At 44.1% G+C, this 12,438-nt stretch overlaps 1 protein-coding gene across 4 annotated transcripts in view; it reads left to right on the forward strand.

Annotated features, from left to right (window-relative positions):
- DIS3L2 (DIS3 like 3'-5' exoribonuclease 2) overlaps window positions 1-12,438 on the forward strand; it is a 432,959-nt gene that overhangs the window by 231,822 nt on the left and 188,699 nt on the right. For all 4 annotated transcript variants that reach the window (XM_029615480.1, XM_029615481.1, XM_029615482.1 and 1 more), the window contains one exon: window positions 10,349-10,428. In XM_029615480.1, coding sequence (XP_029471340.1) covers window positions 10,349-10,428 — 80 coding nt within the window. The remainder of the gene's footprint in view (window positions 1-10,348; window positions 10,429-12,438) is intronic.

Consider the following 12,438-nt stretch of genomic DNA (forward strand, 5'->3'; position numbering starts at 1 on the left):
AACCAAAATCTAATGGAACCCTGAATCTCCAAAATAGTATCTGTGTCAGATACACCAACTGCACAGATTCCTTGATAGATGCAATCTTCCTATTGTAATTCGTGTGCTAATCACCAGCAGTTCTCTGAACAACAGCATCTCATAGTACAGTCCAGCTCCAACAAAGTACTGCCACATGAATTCTAGTAAGTGTAAAAGCAACTGATCATATCAGATCTGTTCTACACCAACTTCACTGGCTCCCAGTAGAGAGCAGGATACAGTTTAAAACTCTATGCATTGTCTTTAAATGCTTGAATAAACAGGCCCTTCAACACCCCTCCCACCTTCTCTCCCTTACATGCCCTCAAGGAAACTTCAGTCCTTTCCTCTGCTGACCGCTGCCAGATTGTCCTGCAGGGGACGACTGCGCTTTCAGCTGTTATGCACCAGAAATTTGGAACAAAGTACCACTGACCCCCTCCGTGCCTGGAGCCAGGCTACCTTAAGTTCAGGAAAAAAAGCTAAGGCGTGGCTTTACAGCCAGACCTTCCCCATCTAAGACCCACTTCTTCTGGCCTCACCACCTGAACCCCCAACGAGGGACTATGTTACAAAAGGGACACTGCTGCATCTAAGCGATTGTAAAATGGGTCTCCCATGATGGCTTCCAGTGCTACTTTAATTGCACGTTCTGATTTGATTGTAAGCTATTCAAATGCCTCTGTCATTTACATTCATTGTAATCTGCTGGGAGACCAACTTTGGGAAAAGGCAGAATATCAAATGTCCATAAATAAATAAATAAAATCTAATGGGAGTATTAGTAAAGGGGTAAATAATATGTATTTAATTTAAGCTTATTCATATTTGAAACACCTTATCCAAAGCAATCAATAAATCAGTTATATAAGCCAGAACCAAAACATATTGCATACTTAAGAGTATTCCAGAATGAATCAAATACAAAAGACAAGGCAAACAAGCGACAATAGAGAAGGGCGCACACCAAACGCACAACCACAAATAAATATTAAAATTCTCAAATCTTCTTGCCAAACAGATTAATGAGGATAGGAAGACAGAATCCCAACTACTGCTTCCAAGTCAGTAGCAACTAATAAGGTCCAGCTACCAGCTGCTTCAGGGCGTTCACTGCTATTATTGTTGATCAGAATGATCATTCACAAATTAAAGTCCATTGAAAGTCTTTGTAAGGACTTCACCAGATCCCCACACTTCACTTTTAAAGCAAGATGTTCTTCAGAAGCAAAATGTTCCAATGGGGGTCACCACACGTATCATCCCCTTGTCAACGGATTCCTCCTACATCGCCTTAAATATAAGCCATGAGGATACATGAAAAACGCCAACAACTTGGATTGAACATTATACATGCATAATTTGGCTACCCGTCTGTATGTGTTTGCAGTTTTATTTATGGACCCTTCTGTATTGTCGCTTGCTTGTCTTGTCTTTTGCATTTGATTCACTCTGGAATACTCTCAAGTATGCAATATGTTTTGGCTCTGGCTTTTATAACTGAATTATTGATTGCTTTGAATAAGGTGTTTAAAATATGTTTAAGTTTAAATTTAAAAAAATGTTTGTATTATTATTGACCTCTTTTTTTTTTTTCTGATTGTAATTTATTAGATGGTAACTTTTTGCCTTTATTTTTGGTAAGCATTAATAAAGGACCACCTGGGTCCTAACCTGAATTATAAGGCCTGGCTCTTTAATAAAGCATTGATCTGAATCTGTTAGACTGTCTGTGGTGCTTTGATTTGTTAATATTTTTATTTTTACTTCTGCTTTTTTATTTTTTATGGTTTTGTTTTATTTCATATACATGTTCTTGCTTATGTACTTAAAGGTATATGAGTTATGTGATTAATAAATGTAATAATAGGCGCTTCAAGAGTGTGTGTGGAAGCTGTAGTGCCTGGGCCTGATGGCAGCGACAGAAGCAGACAACGAGGGAGGGACTTGAGCTAGCATGTGGTCATTGACTATGCCCCCTCCTGGCATCTGTGCAGGAGGTGGGGCCTATGAGTGCACATTAGCTCGGTCCCTCTCTCACTGCCTGCCTGCCTCTGTTACCCTTGCGTGTAGAGGGCTGGACCCAACTGTTGTCATGCATAGGGAGTTACATTTGCTGGCAGTGGTGTTAGAAGTCTTTAGGAGGGGATATAAGGAGAGGAAGCCATAAAGTCTATATGTTCACACATGGGGGGGGGGGGGGGGAGGTAGCCATGAGATCCACAGGGGGACTGGGTAGGGAGTCATGAGGTCCATGGGGAGGGTGGATGAGGAGAGGGGGAGAGATCCACTCTGTTTCTTGTTTGCCAAGGGTGGGGGGAAAGGGGAGGGGGGAAGAAGATAGAGAATTGGGCTTGGATGGGGGAGGGAGACAAAACCAAGAATGGAGGAAGGTGAATAAGAGAGAGGACTAGAGATTGAACACTAGGGATTAAGCTGGAGGATTGGAGGAATGAAAGCACAAAGGTTTATGCTGGCAGAGAGAAAGAGGTGGTACAGGTGAAGCACCCACGGGAGAAGGAGCGCATGCAGGAGGAGAGGGCTGGAGGAGCAGGGAGAGGAGATAGTGTTAGGAGGAAGGGGTGAGGAGAGAATGAAGGAAGAACTGACTGCGCAGGAGGAATGAGGAGTGGTGAGAATGTGAGATGTAGATCCAGAGAGAGAGAGAGCATAGGAGACAAGTGAGGTGCGAGAGAACAGGGGAGGGGGGGAGAGAAGAGGGCTGATGTGAAAGAACACTGGAGTAAGATTATATTAAGATGCGGGAGAGAACAGTAACGGAAGGGGGAGAGGCAAGAGATTGTCCAGAAGGCAGAGGAGATAGAGAGAGGAAATAGGAGAGCACAGGCGATATTACAGGAGGAAAAAGAAGGGGTAAAAAGAGCCATGAAACGTACACTGTAGAAGGAAAGGGAGACAAAAAAAGAGGAAGAGACAAATCCGAAGCAGAAAAGAAAAAGGAAGGAGAACACCAAAGAGAGAGAGAAAAAAGAGACGCGCAGAGCCAGAAAATCAAAGCAGATGTTGAAAATGTGTTGCTTGAAAGAGAGTAGAAATGAGCTAATCAATGTAAACCCTGCTGAGATCCGATTCAGAGCATCAGTCCTGGATGCATCTCCCCCACTGCTGAATATAATTGGCTGATTTGGCTTTATCGGGTGCACGATCAGTTCTTTTCTCTGCAGTACATATCCTCCAGCCGGCCCTGGGGTATCCGGAAATTGCCTGCTTTCAGAGTGGGTCTCTACAAATTGATCTCTGGTTTCCCTTACTGCTAGCACTTTAATAAGTAACTTTCCTATCTGTTTTATTGTATGTACATTTTTTTAGTGGAGGGGGGTGGGGAAGAGACGCATGAGTGAGTGTTTGTGTGTCTGAGAGGAGAGAAGGGGTCAAATGGGCCTGATCCCCAAATCTCTTGAGTACCTAGCAACGCCTCCGCTCGGTGCTTTGGTTGTTCTGCAGATGTAACTCAGGAGCAGGAGACTCTCCGGGTTGCCATAACAGTGGCCATTGCTGTCGGAAACATGCTTATGGCTTTTGTTGGAGGGCAGTTTGACAACAGTTTGGAAGCCGTTTCCCACTTGACGTGATGGCTTTCAGACCCTAGAAATTCAAAGGAGGTTTAACTCTTTCTGGCCTTAGCAATGGTTCTGAAATGCGTTAGTTAGCAAACCCTATTCTGTTAACTTGATGTTAAAATGCGGCCATCTGTAAGAACGTTTAGCATGAAAGTAGTTAGGGAAGATGGCGTTTTCATGTATGAATACTCTCTGACTAAACTAGTACTTTTGAGGTGTAGGGGAAGCCAACTACTGTTCTTTCTGGGTCTGATTTTAAAAAGCATTTACTCGAGCAAAACTGGTTTTTGCTCGAGTAAATACACTTTACTCAGGTAAGTGGGCTTTTCAAAATTGCTACAATATATGCCATTGAATTGTCCATAGGATTTACTCAAGTAAGTGCACTTTACTCGAGTAAATAGCTTTTGAAAATTGCTACGATAGTATGTCACATTTACATGCGTAACTCCTTTGAAAATTACCCCCTCTGTGTTTACTGACAGATAAAAGAGCAGTACTGGAAGTAGGGCTGTCTCCCTGCCACAGGCAGAAGAGAATACACATAGGAGGCTAAGCTCCCTGACGTGAGCCTAATGGCAAATGGCAAGATTTTGTACGTGTGGTCCCTGGTGAGATACATATAATCAAAAAAACTAATTCATATAACTCATACCATCAAAAAACTAATTAAACATATCCAAGCACATTTTCCAAATAAATGTAATAAGTATTAAAAATAAAAATAAACAATATATATATAAAAAGCTCCCCTAAGAGTCATATCTGTTGGAAACAGGGTGCTGGGCTTGATGGACCCTTGGTCTGACCCAGCATGGCATTTCTTATGTTCTTATATCCCAAAAATCCTCACCCATAGTTTATTCAAACCAGTCTCAAAAATCCTTGCAGTATCACTTGTAGTTTTGTTGTTAGTTTTTGATATTAAAATGGAGACTCCAGTTCCAAGTTTTCAGTGCCTGCTCCAGAAAGTTGGATTAGGAAGTGATGATCCAAAACATTTACATTGCAAGTCCAATAGCCAGGCTGAAGATTTGATTCCATGGAGCTTAAGTTAAAGGGGACACCATCTGTAATGATATTGCTCCCAACGTGTTTCGCCCCAAAAGGCTTCTTCAGGGGGGTCCCTTTCTTCCCTCCCAGCCCCAACTGTATCAGTCTATAAATAAATGCCTCAATACACATTAAAATATCTTAAAACAGTCAGACTGATAATGGCTTAAACCCCCGGACAGCAGCGGTACACCTACTGTTCCAAGGCACTGTCACTCATGCAGGATTACCTCACAGCCATCTGTTTGAAAACGCCACATCCCACCCCCAAACCATACCCTTTTTTTTATTCAGCATCTAGAAAAAGGGAACTTATTCATCCCAGTCAACCATCAATCACACGGGTACTGTCACCCAGTCCTAAGCCCATGATGCTGTTTTCACACACACACAAAAATGCTTCTTTTCCCACATATTACAACTTAAATTCTACCTGCCGATACTCACATGAAGTGGCTGACTGCAGGGCGTAGCATTTCCCAGAGCTTGAATAGATAGGGATAGCGAATGGCCATAATCAAAGGGACACTCCTGTTCAGAAGAGACGTTTTGACAGGACCATGGTGCAAGGAACCGAATTGAGATTCTGTGCTTGCTTGATGAGTACCTACTGAGCGCCAGATAGGAAAGAGGTGGGTAGATTTAACCTGTTTAATTCAGAAGGCCCAGCTGGTCAAAAGCTGAATTAACTACAGCCAAGTAATAACAAATGTGAAATACCTTTGTACCAGGCAGCATAATGGTGGTGTGTCTAAGAACCCTGGCTAGTCAGATAATGAATTCTAGTCCATTAGCTGCCTTAGGCTGGTTTTAATTAACTGAAGAGGAAATGAGGTTCCCGCTGATGAGCGGACTTATCTGGGTTTTGCACATGCCTTTATTTTCAGTTTCTTCCTAAAGAAATTTACATGGTAAAGGTAAAACATGAGCATAAGTCCATTTGTGCTAGATATTTCCTGTTGCTTAAATAGTGCATTGTTCTCAATAAAAACCCTAATGATGTTTCCTGGAAACGTGGCTAATTCAGCGGACAGCAGATAAATTAACCGTTTTAACATTGTTTTTTTGATCCTTCGTCTGACTCTCACCTCTCTGCCCGTTGTGCGTCTTGTACTGTCGCCTCGTCTTCCCTTGGACGACCCTGCAGGTGCTCTCACGTCATTCATTTAGGCTTCCCTCTCGTGCTGCACTTGTTCCAAGCTGGATGGTACCAGAGTGATGCTAAGTGGAAAATACAGCGCTCCCTTTCTGACTCGTAACTTAGTCTTGCCCTTGCAACATGGTGAATAACGGAGCAATTATTCTTCCTCTTTCCACTAGGCATGTGCGGACCAAAAAAAAAAAATTGGCTTTATTGTTTTCGTTTCGGGCTGAGAGAATGGGGGGTGGGGGGGGGGGGGTTATTTAATTTGTTTTTGGTTTGCTTTAAGATTTTGGTTCAGATCGTTTGCCGAAACAAAATAAACATTAAAAAAAAACAAAAAACCCAACCTTCCAAAATAAAAAATAAATCAAAACGGGTCTCACTGTGACCCCCTCCAACCTTTCTTGCCCGCCAATACATTGGGGCCAAGTCCTACTTTACCCATTCTGTGGGGGTTTTCCATGAAGGAGCAATCCCCAGTCACTTCTGCCCTGGCATCGGCTGGCCCTAAGACTGGCACCGTTTTGTTGATGTCAGGGGCTGGCTGTGCCATTTTAAAAGGGACTCTGCCTCTTTAGCACCACTGCTCTAGGGGTGAGTAGTAGCTATGGTTGCATTTCACTTTTTTTTTTTTACTTCCTGGCAAATAGTGCCCACCATTTGTGAAACAAAAACACCTGCCTATTTATGGAGTTTTTTGGACCAAGTAGAAATGTGGTTCATTAAAAATGAACCAAACTGAAAATGGCCATTTTTGGTTCAAATTCCTTATTTGTTTCAAATGAATGCACATTCCTGCTTGGCAAGGCGTTTTGCAATGGGGCTACCAGCTGCAGTTGGTGGAGCTTGGCTGTCGTCTCTCGCCTTCCTTGGGCGTTCTTTGTGTTTTTCATGTTCTGTTCATACCTCTCTGCAGCCGTCTCCATTAGGGCCTTACCCGTGGTAGAGTCTTAGTCACCGTATCGGTAAGAAGGCAGTTGATTTGTCGCGTCATGTTAAAGCAGGAAACTTGAGATTTCATTCGCAGCACAAGGGCTCTTGCTATCTTCTCTTTCTTCAATAAAAAAAAAAATCAAACTCCAGTCAGCTCTATATGTTCACAAGGACATATTTGTAAATTTAGTGTTAAAATTGCAGAGAGGGGCTGGCCCTGTTCAGGCCACAGTGCTTTGTGGGGTGGCATGGGGGGGTTTAGGTTTCAGTATATGAAGTCAGGGCTATTTGTGTGGTAAACTGTATTGACATCTTTAGTTCAAGTAACTTAAAAAAAAAAAAAAAAAAAAAAAAAAGATTTGAGGTAAACTTTCAGAATTGTTCTTCTACATAATATGTTCACATTATGAACCATATAGGTGCAAATACATTTATAACTCAAAAGTCCACATGTAAGAATTGCTTTTTAAGTTTGTGAAAGAAAAGAACGTAGTTATAGAAAAAAAAAAATACGACCCGGGCAATTTTCCACTCACTCGTGTTGCAGAGAAAGGGATTAATTTTACTGTCTGTACTTGCATCCAGTTTTTAAAGAAAATCGACCCCAGTAGTTTCTCGTTGAAATAAGCCTGCGGAAAGTCAGTGCACTGAAAACGTCCATGTACTGTGCGGGCAGCCAAAGGGGGTGTTAAGACAGTACGGTGAATATTTGGAAATCCCCCAAAATGGGTGCTGCTTTCCTCCTCGGACCTCCCCTTGTCTCCCGCGCTCCGGGATTGCCTCTTTTTTAACCCGACTTACTGTTAGCTGGGTAAATAGCTTTGGAAGTCGCCTTCCGAGTGTTCTGCTCAGGACACGCAGGCAGTCGTAGTAAATGATCTTTTCACGTTTTGCTAAGCTGCTTCCTGGCCTGGTTACATCTGCAGGATTCAGGTGTGATCACCTACTGGGACCGTATTGGTTCAGGCAGCGCGTAATGACATTTGTGATGTCGCAGCCAACTGGATTCAATGTGCTTGCGATGCAGTCTCTGCTGCAATGTTCAACCCCCTCGCGGAGCAGCTTAATGTATTGACGAAAATGACTTGCATTAAAAAGTGTAAATGTTACAGTGTGATAATCACTGCTGTTCTCCATGACATGCGGTGCTAGGCTCTGGATCTGCCACAGTTCACAGGTCAAGCAAAAATCTGTAGCATTAAGTACAAGGGCTGGTGTTGGGTATTGGGAGGACCCAGAGTATATGCCTCACACTTTTTTTCGTCCATATTAGCATCCTTATCTCTGTCTCACCTGCTCTTCCCAGACCCCAGACCTTCCAGGGCCTGTTCTCTATTGTATACCTATGGGCTGTATTTGGAGACACTGGATCCTATATGTTCCATTTTGCCTGTGACCATCAAGTGCAGTTAGCCCAGGAGGGAGTCTATTGTTGGAATCCGGTATGTGCATCTTAAGAAAATGACTCTGTACTGGTTTCAGAGCAGGGCGTCTCTTCTCCAGGTCAAAGGACACAGTAATCAAAGAACCAGGTGACTGAATCAGTGAATTATTTATTTAACCTTATACACCGTTGTGATCTAGTGATTCTCACATTGAATGACGGTATACAAAAACCCAAATAAAATAAATAAATAAATAGACCTGTTAGCGGCCAGTGACAAGAAGGTCATCCTCCCAATTTCTCTTGGCCAGGATGTTGGAATTGTTCCATTCCTTGGGAGCTTCCATCAGAGGTCCCATATCAGTTGGGTGAACCTTCACTCTCTATGAAGAAATCTAGCCAGGAGTCCAAGATAGAGCATAAGGACACCACCATGTGGAATATGCCCCAAGAGCATTCCTCTCTGAGATCACAGAGGACCCTGTCCCAATTGTCGTCATTATTAAGGTCATGGGTTAGAGTCCCTCCACCTCTCGGTTCAGAGGAAGGGGTCTATGAGGATTCCCTCTAACTCTTACTTGACATGCCAAAGCATTCATCTCCACCAGAAGACTTCTGATATTCAGGCCGATTCAGTAAAGTCTGCGGGAGAGCGGACGAACGCCCGCTCTCCCGGCACGGCCAGTGTGCGCGATTCAATATTTAAATTAGATAGTGCGGTAGAAACAGGTAAAAGGAGGCGCTAGGGACACTAGCGCGTCCATAGCGCCTCCTTTTAGCCAGGAGCAGCGGCTGTCAGCAGGTTTGACAGCCGACGCTCAATTTTCGAGCCCGCTGACAGCCACGGGCTTGGAAACCGGACGCCAGCAAAATAGAGCATCCGGTTTTCGGCCCGACAGCCGCGGGCTGAATTCAAATTTTTATTTTTTTTTTTAACTTTTTTTACTCTTCGGGACCTCCGACTTAATATCGCCATGATATTACCTAAGCAAACTTGCCAAAGGCAAGTTGGGAATCTGATGCCGGCTGAAGATTTCTTTTAAAACTACGGCACAATTCTAATTCTGCTGTGACCAGTGCAGTCCGCTTTTGAAAATGATGTATCTGGAAAGAGTATTGTGGCTTTTTTTTTTTTTTTTTCTTGCAAAGGAAAGAATTAGATGAGGTCATTTTTTTCCCCTTTTTTTATTTTATTGTTTTGAGAAGTCTTTCTTTAATGAATTTAACAGTTGTTAATGAAGGGAGTGCTGCGGAAAGGTAGGAGAACTTGTGCATGCATTTCTCTGCAGGCCAGGTTTGGCCTTAGCTTTCCTCTGAGTGCGCCCCTAGGGGTGACTCTGAGTAGTACAGGGGGGCTCGCTTGCGCTGCCTCTGCTTTTCTAGCTGAGTTTCAGAGGGACCCAGAATGCATCCCCCGTCCATCGCACTTGCCGTTTGTGTAGGTGGGTGAGGGTGAATAAAATAGAGTCTGACTTTTGAAAATGCCAAGTCTGGGTGCTGTTTTAATCCCTTGACCTGAATGTGCCCCCTGAGGGCAGGCTCTCCCCCTTTTTTTTTTTTTTTTTTAAACTTTCTTTAATAGGCCTTCAAGAATAAAAGAAGCAAAAAGCTTTACAGCACAACCCTTTTCCCCCCGTTTTCACCCCGCCATCATCGGTGATCCTTCAAAGCACAGAAGGAAGCAGAAAAACAAAGTTTGGCTCCAGCTTTTTGTGAACTCACATGTAATAAATACAATCGACCGTAAAGCCTTAGTTAAGTTTCTTAAATGTAAAGTGAAGTTGTAGTTTTTTGCAGCAGGCTCTGAGTAAAGGGAGTCCATAATATCAGTAGAGAACATTGGTGATTTCCTAGCGAACCTCCCCTTTTTAATGGGCTAACAGGCCGCCCGTTGTGAAGCCCTTGTAGGCCTTCCGAGGGCTGGGATTTTTTGGCGGATCCGTTTACTCCGGGGAAAGGCTCTGTAAATAGCCTCTGAGTGCCTGTTTCCTGACGCTGCTAACCGTCCATGCCGGTCAGATCTGCGCACCTCTGGGTGAGGCCATGAATGCACCTGCCGAGTATTGATTCTGAATTAAAAAAAAAAGCAGCTCTATTTTCTTTCTGTGACTTCCTCATTGATTGTCCGGATGTTGTGCAGGCGAGAGTTCCAAGTGATAAGGGAGTGTATTTGTGCTGTTTGTCACGGATGAGTTTAACTGATATATTTTTTTTTCCCTTGTATTTCCACAGGAAAGAGTGCACCTTTACCATTGACCCATCCACTGCCAGAGACCTGGACGATGCACTGTCCTGCAGGCTGCTCCCTGACGGTATGGTGGAAACATGCAACCTTTCTCATTTCAGTGGGTGGGGGGCTTCCTGGAATTTTGATTTCACTTATAGCACAAAAATTGCAGAAATACAGCGCACGCAGTGGCCGCTCCGGCGGAGCGCATTGTTAACTCGCGATTGGACGCGCGTTTTGGACGCGTTAGCTTTACCTCTTCCAAAACGCGCGTCCAACCCCCCCGAACCTAATAGCGCCCGCAACATGCAAATGCATGCTGATGGCCCTATTAGGTATTCCCGCGCGATTCACTAAGTAAAATGTGCAGCCAAACCACACATTTTACTTTAAGAAATTAGTGCCTGCCCGCACCGGGAAAGTGCACAGAAAAGTAGTAAATACTGTTTTTCTGTGCACCCTCCAACTTAATATCATGGTGATATTAAGTCGGAGGTCCCGAAAGTTAAAAAAAAAAAAATAATTTGAAATAGGCCCGTGGCTCGCGGGTTGAAAACCAGATGCTCAATTTTGCCGGCGTCCGGTTTCCAAACCCGTGGTTGTCAGCGGGCTTGAGAACCGACGCCGGCAAAATTGAGCGTCGGCTGTCAAACCCGCTGACAGCCGCCGCTCTTATCCGAAAAGAGGCGCTAGGGACGCGCTAGTGTCCTTAGCGCCTCTTTTTACCGCCGGCCCTAATTTTAATAAATTAAAATACTGTATTGCGTACACAGGAGAGCAGGCGCTTGCCCGCTCTCCCGCAATTTTACTGTATCGGCCTGTCTGTGTTCACTTCGTTTCTGTAGCCCGGGTAGGACCAATGTCTTCCGAGTGGAAAAAGTATCCACTCGCTTCTACACCAGATTTTCAAAGTGGATTTACGCATAAAAGTTGGCTTTGAAAATTAGCGGGCAGTGTTGTGGGACGTAACGCACGGAGGTCACATCTGGTTGGAGGCAGGTGTAAGTTACTGCACAGACCTTTCCATGCGAAACCAGCGAGATAGGCAGAAATCCTGGTCCCAGAGTTTGTTTAGTTTGCGCGTACACATGCAGTCCTGTTTGGTACCTGCCAAGAGCTGCTCTGAAAGAGCCATTTGCAGGCAGGAAATCAGGTTCGGTGTAAGTGCCTTTGAAAACTCCTCCCGGTAAATGGAGGGGGCTTTCCCTGTTTCACAGAGTTCAAGGTTTCTGCTATAATCTGAAAAGATACTGTGAAAAAAAGTCAATAAAAGAGGCGAAGGTGCAGGGAGCAAGCTCTGCAGACTCTGCCATGCTCCATCAATGTTACTGACCTGTTGCAATGAGAGACGAGAGTTTCACTTATTGACTAAACGTGGCCTCTCGTGAAATTGGGACTGTCCTAAAAGTACCGGTGACATCACACCGTTCTTTCCTTTGGGAAGAGCAGCAGGTATTTTCATGTGTTTATTTTCAAAAGCTGCTGCAAATAGTAGAGAAGTTTGAGCAGAAAGAATAATAGCAGTGGATAGATGAAAATCCAGCTTCATTTCCTAAGTATCGTTGAGGGGTTTTTTTTGGGGTTTTTTTTTGCATAGCTCTACAGTTCAGGTCATTGAAAGCTGCGTCCGCTAGTAGTTCAGGGGGTTAGGTACGACTGGATATATAACGTGCCCTGTGGCATTAACTGTATGCAGGCTTCTAAGCTATAAAGCAGATGCACCCTTGTGAGAAGAAAGGAAATTCATAAAAAGAAGAAAATGTACAAAAACTCTGCCACCTCAAGAGGAAGTTCCAGAATTCGGATCACTTTTACTACTTCTCCCAACCGGGGGGGGGGGCGGGGAGATGAAATTCTCTAGTGATGGTCCAGCTCTTCCTGTGATTCCTCCTCATGGTGGAAGCGTACGGTCTTAATCTAGACTTGCTGTGACTGGGAGTAGCCCAGGAATTCCTGTCTCCTGGAAGAGGCCGAGCTTGCGGATGGAGTCTGGATTTCCCAGAGAAAGGCGGTACTGTATCTGGATAAAATCAGGACTCATCCGCCTGTCCTGGGTGACAGGGAGACATCTGATAATTGTGCCTGGGATGTATTC

This window comes from Rhinatrema bivittatum, chromosome 9 (genome assembly GCF_901001135.1).
Source record: "Rhinatrema bivittatum chromosome 9, aRhiBiv1.1, whole genome shotgun sequence".
Taxonomy (NCBI): Eukaryota; Metazoa; Chordata; class Amphibia; order Gymnophiona; family Rhinatrematidae; genus Rhinatrema; species Rhinatrema bivittatum.